Below are 11,686 nucleotides of genomic sequence, written 5' to 3'. Positions count from 1 at the left end.
AATTTTGATACCAACTGTATCACAACCTTCCATGTTCGGCGTATAGACCAACACTAACTCAGATGGCCTTTAGCCTAACTAGTTTAAGTATCACACTGAATTGGGAACACACATACTCTAACAAATAAAAAAACATTTAAGATTTTTTATATATATTAATAAAACAAGTATTCTAAGAAAATTAATATTTATTAGGAAATAATTTTATTAAAATATCCTTATTCTCTCTCTTAATTTCAATAAATATATCATTAAGTCTTTTAAACTAATATTATTTGTTATAAAATAAAATTGGAATACATGTTTTAACATCTCATTAAAAAATGAAAACATCACTCAATTTGTTTTTTTTTTCAAAAATTAAAACTACAATCATTTTGGAACGAGTGAGATATCTTCAACATATCAAAAATAACAAATTCCTCAACTTGCAAATCCAAGGAAAAAAAACAAAGGATATGATGAACCATAAAGATTAAGTTAAAACATAATAAAAAAATGGATAAGATAAATCAAACATAACATGATTATTTATATGTATGAATTTAAGATGACAAATAAGAAAAATAATTAATAAATCACAATATAAAACACTTTTTTAAAAGATATTTCTACTATTGAAAAGTCATATAACTAAGAATACATAAAATAATTTATAATCAAGAATAGAATTTATCTATAAACTCGTAGCATAGACTCATCACGTTAGGTTGTACATGAAGCACCATATCAATGCAAGTTGGGAAGTAATCCCAACCTAGTTCTTATTCTTTCTCAAGTAAACTCCAATAAAACTATTAGCCAAAAAAATTTAGAACACTTTAAATTTGATTATAAAGTTTGATGTTATTAAAAATTCAGTTAAAATTTCTTCAAAATTAACATTTTCATTATTTTATTCCCTGCTGAGAATTTTATATTTTAAACTTTTACATGACATGTCTATTTATTTTTCACAAGTATTCAAAATTTTGATAAGACATTACCTGATTATTGTCTATCAAAAGAGTGATAAACACAAATCAACTTCTATATAAAATAGTACAAAATCTTAAGTCATTATTTTTAAAATTGAGATAATCTCTACATGTATTTTTCTTTTCATATAGTCCTGAGTCTTCTTATTGTGTTACATGTCTTTTGAGCTTCCATTTCAAAATAATAACTTCTTTTACAAGAGATAATTTTATTTAGGTTGACTGAAATACACACCAATAAGAGGGATTAGTCTCACATAAGATAGAAGACAAGACAACCCTAAAACTAATAAGTCTCTGAAAATAAAATAAAAAATCAAAACCATATACATATTTTATACAGAATTTTTACAGTATTTGCAAAGCTATCTAAGATATTCATAATATATCAAAACTGTATTTACTGGGGGGGGGGGGGGGGGGGGAAGATCAAAAGCGAAAACAATATTTTTTTTTTTTTTTGCTTTTGTTCCGTTCAATGGCCTGCAAATGAAAAAAATAATATGCAACATTCTGGACTTGCGTATCTCTTTGAAGGGCTTAGTTCTCAATAATAGACCTGTTTTAAACAAAAGCGGAAATGGTAAATAATTTATGTGAATCCAGCATAGGAAATTTAACAAGTAATAATATAAAACAAGGGAGACACTTCACTCAGGAGAAAGAAATTGAGAATACAACCAAACATCACTTTATGTAACGTTCCGGCCAACTTAACATTTTCCTTTATATACAATACAAGAGTCTTTATTTGTGACTTTGTTTTACAAGAAAATTGATAAGAAAACAAATGAAAGTGAAAAATGAAGCCTTCTTTCTACAAGACATTTGTCCTATTATGTCCTAAATTCCTATTCCTATAACTATAATATACCTTTAATCACAGCTCTATTTAAATGACCCTAGCTTCCTTGGTAGCTGGTTATAGTCATGCCCTGGTAATTTTCTTCATGGTTTGGATTACAACACAACACTGCATATACTTTGTTGACGCAAACAAGATCTGTCCTACAGTCAGTCACTGCAAGCTTCGATCTTGAGATCTTGAGAGCAGTTGGTGGGAGGAAATTTATTTGTAACGTGACACAGGGCAAATTTGGTTTGTAGTTGAAAATACTATGGCATGCATTCCAATGTAAATCCAAAAGATAAAAATAAAATGAACGCAAAAGCAATGATCCTGATCCGTTGGCAAAATGATTTTTGCCTCAAACTTAATTTTACAACAGAGAACCAAGCATGCACTCATCAGTTTACTAACCTCAAATGAAGTGGTGGTGTTACCAAACATGATTTGACTGGACCCTTGTCAGACTTTAGAATGAAAACAGCTTCCACTTCTTTTTGCTTTCTACATTCTAAGCAATATAAGGGAACTTCTTCATTAATTTACCTGAGCATGTCTCCAGTTTGCAATTTGGGGCCGCTTAATGCAGGAGATATGCTAAAAGTACTGCCATGATCATTATTGTAAAAGGAAGAAGGATGGCCAAGTGGCATGGGGCGATCAGGGATTTGTGGAACCTCAATGTCACCTTCCAACATCTTCAAAGCATCAGCAATTGTTGGCCTCAAAGCAACCATGACATGAGAGCACAGAATTCCCACCAGAAGAAACCTCTCCATTATGCTCTTTGGATTTGAACTAGGAAAGCTCTCATCCTTATCCTTCACCAAGGAACCATCAAGAGCTTCTTCTATCTTCCCAGCCTTCACCAATGACCAAGCCCAATCTGTGATCAAGAATGCCCTTGGTGACCCTGATGAAGACAAGTCAAGAGCCTTCCTCCCACACATTATCTCCAAAACAACCACACCAAAGCTATACACATCACTCTTCTCAGTGAGTTGACCATAGAGTGCATATTCTGGTGCCAGATATCCATGAGTTCCAGCAACTCTAGTAGTGAGATGAGACTGACCCTCCCTGCTTTGTTTTGCAAGTCCAAAGTCAGCAACTCTTGCCCTCATATCTGAATCAAGTAGTATATTGGTGGCCTTGATATCCCTGTGGAAAATTGCTGGTTTAACTCCATAGTGCAAATAGGCCAACCCCTTTGCCACATCCAAGATTATGCTTTTCCTCTGAGGCCAAGTCAATGACAACCCTTTTGATTTCTGAGAGTCCTCCGTTGATGATAAAAAGATATGGTCTTCCAGGTTCCCATTTGGCATGTAATCATACACAAGATACCTTTGGCTGCTTCCCCTTTCATCACAATTCTCATCCTCCTCAGCCACACAACACCCCCTAAGGGGCACCAGATTCCGGTGCTTGAGGTTGCTAATGATCTCCACCTCATTACAAAACTCAGCATTCCCTTGAAAATCAGATTCCAAGATCCTTTTAACCGCCACCACGGTTCCATCAGACAGGGTTCCCTTGAACACCATCCCAAACCCACCTCGGCCAATGAAGTTCTTGGATGAAAAATTATCGGTAGCCTTCTCAAGTTCCTCAATTTTGAACCAAATGGACCCTGTATTGGGTCTCAATCTAGGCCTAGAGCCACCTTGTTCCTCAGGGTCAAAATCAAACTGATTAAAAGTCTCAAGCTTTTTCCTCCTATGCTTCCTGTCATACCACGAATACATCCCCAAAAAAGAAGACATGACCAACAAAGCAACCCCGGCACCTGTCAAACCAAACACAAGAGCCTGGTGACGCTTTCCCCCAGAGCCCCCTTGTGAGTAAACTGATATGCTAAAAATGCAACTTACAGCACCATTGCTTTCAGGTCCAAACTCATTGACAATCCCAGCAGCATAGAGAATGGCAAAGTAAAAACAATCAATGGAATGTGAGGCATTACCATCAATGGAAATAAGCTTCTGCTTGACCTGCAATCCAGCTTGTAAACACACATCACAGAGAGAGATGTCAGTGAGATCTGATCTGCAAGCAGTGTTGAGTGGTGTGGACTGACCAACTTTTTTTGTCCAATCAGGGATGGTTTGAATTCCAGCACAGATGTTTGGGGAGATCACAAACTGAAGAGGGTCGAAGCATGTGTCAACGAGGTTGTTGGGGAGAGAGAGGGAAGAGAGCTTTGATTGGAAGTCTTTGATGCATGAAAGTGAGGAGGCAAGGTTTTGGAGTTGGAACTGAGAAGTCTCCTTGAGATGATTTGCAAGTCCTATTCCGAAGAGGGACAAGAGAGAGATGCAACATGTGTTTGCGTCGGTTCCGTTTTTAGCCGCCAGAGTTTGTTGGAAGTTATGGCAGGCAGAAGTGTTCCATGGGATTCTCAGAACGTAATTCAAGTCCATGGGGCATGTGGTACTTGTGTTTGTGGATACTGCCAATGAACTCGTGCATGAAAAAAACAGTGCAAACATCAAGGGCGGTAGCAATAGCATCACAACAATCTTCATCCTCTGATATATGATTCTGTTGATTGCAAATATACTACAACACAACCTTAGCCTATGCTATGCCACACGGAGTTTGATGTTTTATGTTTCTATTTATGAATCTGGGAGTGGTTTTGTTTTGGGATTTGAGATGAGTGAGACAAAAGAAGATGCTGATTTTGTGAAATTGAGGTTAAGGGAGATGAATCAATGATCAGCATGTGGAATTAATGGTCAAAACTCCAAATCTTTTGTTTCTGCCTGGGGCTGCGTTAGGTGTATCTATCTGCTGTTCTCCTTTCTTTCTAGAAAGGAGAGTGTAGCTACGCGCCACTTGAGTCCAAAGCAAGAATAATTTTTTTGATTGGTTTAGATTATATTTGTTTTTTATTAGAAATAATTTTATTTGAAGTAAATAAGACCATCATGAATGTTAAAACTCTTTCTTTTAACATTTAATATATTTATATCTAAATTTAAAACTTTTAATTAAACTAAAATAATTTTATTGATCAGTGATCCAAGCAAGAATATGATTAAGAAAGAATGGAAGGGCGTTGATGCACGCGCTTTTGTAATGGCGGTGGCTGGGGCGGCTGGATTTGTTGCATAAAAGCAACGAATTGCATTGCATAAAAGCAACTAAGCAAGCAAGTGAGGTGCTCTGACTTTGCCACTTTGCATTGCGCAATGCGTCGACGTGGATTACCAATAGCAACAACGAAAGAACGAAGGAATATTAATACTATACTCACTATGATTGTTAGATAGATGTGAATGGGATATTTATTTTCAACTTTTCACACGTGGTCAATGTCTGTCACATAGGAGCTGATGTAATTGTAGTTGAATATAAAAAAAGAGAAAGAAAAAACAGTTTGTCTAAGCGAAATTTGTACTCAATGATAATTATCTGATAAGCTAATATTATAGTGGCAATACTAATTTACTAGTAGAGTAGAGTAGTATTTGATAAAAATGGGTTGAAACGTAATGATTGAGACGGTTGATGAATTGCTCAGTGGTCCTGTTCTTGAATGAATGACTCAAGGTGACCATATTAGTTGTAGTCAATGAGTAAGTAGGACTATGGATGGAAGCCGGAATCTCAATGTTGGAATAGGATAGTGGCTACTGGCTAGTGTTGCGTTTGCTTGCCCACATGGACCATTGGAGAGAGTAATTCTTCATTTCAATGCAGATGACAGACGGTGTGTTTTTTCTTTCACATGTTCTTTGACTTTTCCTATATACTACTATGCAGAATCACAAGAGTGGTATATCTTTTAATGGTAAATTTTAATTTAGGATTTTAAAATACTCTTTGATAGGTCTTATAAAATTACATGGGATTTAAGATTTTTTTTTTATTTTTTTTCTTATAATATATCTTATTTTAATATTTTAAGTTAATTTTTGTAAATCTCACGCCTTCTCTTTAGACATGGCAATGGGGCGGGTCGGGTACGGTTATTGTCTCATCAATCCTTTATCCCGACTTCTCAACATATCCCCATACCCGTACCCGATACCCGACGGGTTTGAGTTTATTGTCTCATCCCCGTACCCGTCGGGTATCGGGTATTCCCAACCCCGTTCCATACACCATTTAGAAATTTTTTTTTTTGTAAAAAAATATTAAAAATTTGATTTTAGAAAAAAAAAATAAATTGATTGTTAAACATTTATTGTTAAATTTTTATTTTTAACTACTTATATATCAATAAATTTATTATAACGCGTGTGTCTACATAAATAGTTAAGAAAATAATATTAAATTATGTAAAAAATTTAAAATAAAATTAACTAATAATAAAAATTATATGTCTTTTGATTAAATTATGCAAAAATTCTAAAGATTTTAAGTGGCGGGGCGGGTTCGAGTTCGGGGTCGGGACGGGTCTAGTAATCTCATACCCGTACCCGTACCCGACTTTTGGTTATCGGAGAAAACCCATACCCGGTTAACTCGGGTATTACCCGTCAAAGTCGGGACGGATTCGGACGGATACCCACGGATACGGGTTTTCTTGCCATGTTTACTTCTCTTTTCTCTTTTCCCCTCCTCCCCCTTCATGTTTCCTTCGCCCCTAACCACCACATTCCTTTCCCTTCTCTGCCCCCAACCACTATGCTCTTCCCCTTCCTCCGCCTCAACTACCTCGACCCTTCCCTTACTTTGTCCCAAACCATCACGAGTCTCCCCTTTTCTTTTATCTTCTCTGCACATCTTGACATTGTTGTATTTTCCTTGGTGTTGTTGCACATCATCTAAGCACCGACAAGGGCCATCGCCCCTACCTTGGCACCGCCACAGCCTACATCTCTTCAAGTTATGTTTCTTCTTCTCCTTCTCGTTGGTTCCCACCTGAAGCCTAAGGAGAGACAGTAAAAAAATATTTTATTTTGATAAATGTGCAGATCTTTAAGGATCTTGTAGAAGACCTTTTTTTTTGCATGCTAGAGATCTTGACTCTCTTTACAGTGGAAGATATGTTGAAGATCAGGTCTTGAATTCAAGATCCTTACTTAAGATACGTTGTTAAAGAGCTTTGAGTAAGTGAGATCGGTTATTGAACCATATGAATCCAGTTTTCTAACTTTGTAATTACTCACCATATTTAATACTAGTAATAGTACATACTCCCTCCATTAGAGGTGTTTACAAGTTTGGTTAATTCAATATAGTTATATTAGGTTATGTTTTTTAAGTGCTCCAGTTGATTTTGATTCAATTTATTTAAAATCTAATTATATATAGGTTGACTAACAAGTTTTATTATTTTTAACTTGACTTAACTTGTATCATATAATTAAATAATTATTATATATACATTAATTATTATATACAAAATACAATAATTTTTAGCTTACATAATTTATTAAATTAAATTATTCATATTTTTTCTTTTTTAAGTTATTATTTTTATCTTTGTTTTAATTTTATTTATGTTTTCTCATGCTAATACAATGATTTATTTATATATAAAATAAAAATATCATATTAACATTGAAATCATTAATAATATTAGTCATATATTATTACAATTTAGTTTCTTTTGAACACATTTATTCATTATATACCTACAAAGCTTAACACAAAATCAAATTATTATTCTAAAAATTGTAATTTTTATAAAATAAATAATAATTTAAAAATATTTAAACCTAACTAATCCAATTTAATCCAACCCATTTATGATCAATTGAGTTGGATCAAATAAAAGATTTGCACAAACCTGACCGACTCGACCTAACCCAACCCCTAAAATTTTGTTTAGGTTGAATAACAGATTTAGTCAAACTCAACCCATGAACACTCTTATTCTATATTATATATGTTTAAAGTTTTGACACATTGAAAATGTAATTTATTGAATTTTATTGAAAACATTTTTAGGTTAAATTAGTTTTTTTTTTCTACTAATTTATTATTTAGGTTCAATTTGATCCTCTAATTTTTTTTAGGTTCAATTTGATCTACTAATTTTTAAAATCGATTCAATTTGGTCCTCTAATTTTTTGTTGAATTTGGTTATTTAATTTTTGAAACCGGTCCATTTTTTTTTAGAAATGTGCATTTTGCTGCCATTTAAAAGCACTTGGTGATGGTTTTGAACCACACAAAATTTGATTTCTTGTATTTTAGATTGAAGGATTAAATTGAATTGATTTAGAAAAGTTAGAAGACCAAATTGAAAAAAAAAACTAAAGAACCAAATTGAATTTAAAAAATAAATTAAAGGACTAAAATTTAATTTAATCAAATTTTTAATTAATAATCTATTTATTCTTCTTATACACTACTCCCACAAAATATTAATTAAAGGTAATTTTGAAAACAAATATTTAGTGCAACATTAATTTTGTAAAACAATATTTATTTTGAAACAATTTTTTCTCTCTAAAAAATCATAATAAGGAAGTAAAACATTAGCATCTATTAATGCCACAAAAACTCGTTAATTACATAAAAAATTATTAAAGGGAAATTCTTTAAAATACACTAAACGTGATTTGCGATGGAATTTTTTAGTAGTCATATATTAAATAAGCACTAAAAATATAAAAAATGATTAATTTAGATTATAAAATTATAAAAATATTATTTTAGTTTTTCTTACTATAGTTTTAAAGACTAAAACGAATGTCATTTAATCATTTTAAAGACTAAATTAATCTTTATTTTATCATTCAACAATAAAAACTATATTTATAATTTCCAAAACTAAATTAATTTTTATTTGTAATTTTAAGGACCAATTTAGTGCATTTAATTTTTTAATGTATTAAGTATGGCATTTGTTAATCTAGTCTATAGCTTAACTAACTAGTTTATAAACTTGTTTAAAAGTTTGATAAATTAATGTATTAACTATTTTTCGACTTTGGGTATGTTTGAATACAAGGTTTGAATTAAAGTGCTTTGAAAGCTTTTTTATCAGAAACATTTATATATTTTTAGTAGATAAACTCTTAAAAATACTTTTGACTTGTATTCAAACATGTTCTTATTGCTTTTTACATATTCATTCTTGACATTTTAATACAATTTAATTTTTATCATTTTATTTTTTCCTTACATTAAAGTTAAAATATCCTTTCATCCCCTCACTTAAAAAAAGTCTTTATATGTGTTGTCATCTTCTGCTTAAAGCTTAGCAATTAATATCAATGTCTATTCCGTTGAAAATTTTCTTTTTATGGTATATGTATTTGTACTTAGGTTGTAATTTATCTACTTTTGATTAGCATTGTTTTAAGGATGTATTTTTCAATGTAATTTTATATTTTTCAATTCCTTCAATAGATAATTTTATCAAACATTTATGATCTAATAAAATAATTTTTTCTTTCAATTAATTTTTTTAGCTTCAAGACAAATTTTCAGTTTTTTAATTAGTTTTTGTCAAATATAATTTTTATTTCAAAATCTTTGACATACCGACATTGAATAGAAGACTTAAAAAAAATATTTTTTTAATGTAAAATGGTGTTTTTTTTCTTTCAAAAATCTTTCAATTTGCACTAATATTTTGTTTATGATGTTTCTTGTAATAACTATTTTCTTTTTATATCATTATAAACAAAAACAAAAACGATGAATTGGATTGTGTCCCTATATATTTGCACAAGGGGTGACTCACCATCCTAGAGCTATGTGTATACATGTATGATTGACTTCATGATAAAGGATGAAGGAAATGAGAAATATGTTTTGGCTTTAAATTTCTCCCACTAATAATTAACATTTATTGATAAGACAAAATCCTAAAGTTATTAGTATGTAATTGTTTGGTTCCTTGTTACAATCAACTATAGGTTAAATACTATTAATGTCCAATAATGGGACACTAATAGCTATTAACCAATGGCAACAAAACAGCCCATAGCAGCAAGTCCCAATTACACCCAATATTACAACTTAGAAACCCAACCAGCTTTTTGCCAAAAACACTAACCCTCGTTTATGACCCTGCATGCAATTCACTTGTTCACGTCGCGCCTTCCTTTCTAATATCAGACACAGCCTGCTTGTTTCGTTGGGTGACCAGACAATTCAATTAATTTCTTATACACTCACCATGACATACATACCATTGGTCAAAATAATAACCAAACAATGAATCTAAGCTCTTCGTTGTATTATCTTGTCCTTATCAAAGAGGCCTCCCCTGAAGATAATGTTATTTCTTGGTTTTCATAGGGACCACATGACACCTACCCAAACACAATTTCCCTTTTCGCAAACTTTTTTATTCTCTTTAATCAACACATGTTGCAGATTGTGTTCCTTAATAGTGCCAGGAAACACACTTTGCAACCCACATCACTTGTAACAGGTATGCCAAATTTCTAGTGCAGGTTTGCACCAAAATCAACTGTGAATCAATGATTCTTCTTCCCTGCAGAATGGGCACAACTAGTTTCCACCATTATTAAGAATATTTCTTTTTGTGAGATTATCACCACTTGGTAGTCGATCCCTAAAGAGCCTCCACACAAAGCATTTAATTTTAGGAGGAATCTTTAACGACCAATTATCTTCAAAAAAACATATAATGTGATTTCAAATTAACAAGATCACCCATAAATGGATATGCCGACTTGCCTGTATATGCACTAGATTGATGATGTAGCCACCTCCATGAATCCGAAATGGCTGTTTATAATTGCATCTCCCTCATCTCCCTATGAAATCTATCAACATCTACCTTCTTCCATTCAAACCACTCCATCCTCCACTCCAAGTTCCACTTCCACTCAACCCCATACCACTCACCAACATCTCTTAGGTATTCCTCTGGCAAGAGTTTAGAAATAGTCTAGGATATTTATGAGCCAAACTCACCTCACTCACCCTAGGATCACTCCAAAACAAGATTTTATCTCCCCACCCCCACCTTCCACTCAACCGAATTTTTGAACCATTTTAAAGAAGATTGCCCCCCACAAACAGTACACAAATCTCTCTACCAAATTGAAGATTTTTTATTTACCCTATCAAGTTGTAAACCTCTCCACCCCCATATTTTGACTCCACCACCTCACTCCATAAACCTTTTTTGCTCATCATTAATTCCCACCTCCACTTTGCCAAAAGAACTTGATTAAAAGTGAATACTTTTTATACCAAGACCATCATTTTTTTGTTGACAAATTTTATCTCAACTCTCCCAACAAATTTTCTTTTTTCTCTCCTCACTACCCCACAAAAAATTCCTTTATATACTAACAAGTTTTTTCACCACACGATTTTGGCACTTTGAAAAAGGAAAAACAAAAAAAAGAGGTAAAGTAATCGAATTACTAAGACTTATCCTTCCCACAGAAGACAAAGTTTTGTCTTTTCACTTCGACAATTTTTTAAATTTTTCATGGAAAATAGGTTTTCAAGTGTAAACTAATCTAGGATTTGTACCTATAAATGTAAAATTTTACAACTAAGAAAATGTGCACACCTCTCCATCTCACCGGCATCAACTCTGCCAAAGTTATTTTTAAAAAAATTTACCTTGAGACGGAAAGCTCAAAAACATTTTGGGTTGGTACCTATCAGAAAATTTTCCCCAATTTTTATGGGTGTTGTTCGTCATTTCACCAATCGGGTGGTCAATACAGAGAATTCGAGGAGGAGGGAGACATAGCCGTGGCGGTTCTTATAGATGACTGATTCAAGGAGGAGAGGAAGGAGGATGAAGATGGTAAAAAAATTGAAAAATCCATATGTGATTATAATTTCCTTGAGAACCACCGCGTTTTCAATTCCCCTAAAAATAAAAATGTTTTCACTGCTATTGTTCATTTTCCCTGAAAACGAAAAAAAAAAATGGGCGTACAAAGGCCACTTGGAT

General features: G+C 32.8%; 1 protein-coding gene across 2 annotated transcripts; it reads right to left on the bottom strand.

Moving 5' to 3' along the window:
• Positions 1–1,258: 1,258 nt before the first annotated feature.
• On the bottom strand, positions 1,259–4,583 carry LOC114422260 (probable receptor-like protein kinase At1g11050). Of its 2 annotated transcripts, none has more exons than XR_003668655.1 (2): positions 2,239–4,582; positions 1,259–1,536 (listed from the first exon to the last, which is right to left on the bottom strand). XR_003668655.1 is itself a non-coding variant. In XM_028388531.1 (2 exons), the coding sequence occupies exons 1-2, from the start codon at positions 4,350–4,352 to the stop codon at positions 1,518–1,520; spliced, it is 2,001 nt and encodes a 666-aa protein (XP_028244332.1). In that variant the 5' UTR covers positions 4,353–4,583; the 3' UTR covers positions 1,259–1,517. The 2 variants fall into 2 exon arrangements, 1 of the variants encoding a protein (XP_028244332.1); XM_028388531.1 differs by having other exon boundaries at positions 2,371–4,583.
• Between the last annotated feature and the right edge of the window lie 7,103 nt (positions 4,584–11,686).

The sequence above is a fragment of the Glycine soja genome, chromosome 8 (assembly GCF_004193775.1).
Source record: "Glycine soja cultivar W05 chromosome 8, ASM419377v2, whole genome shotgun sequence".
Lineage (NCBI taxonomy): Eukaryota > Viridiplantae > Streptophyta > Magnoliopsida > Fabales > Fabaceae > Glycine > Glycine soja.
The sequence above is the reverse complement of the archived record's forward strand: the minus strand, read 5'-3'. Positions and strand labels throughout refer to the sequence as shown.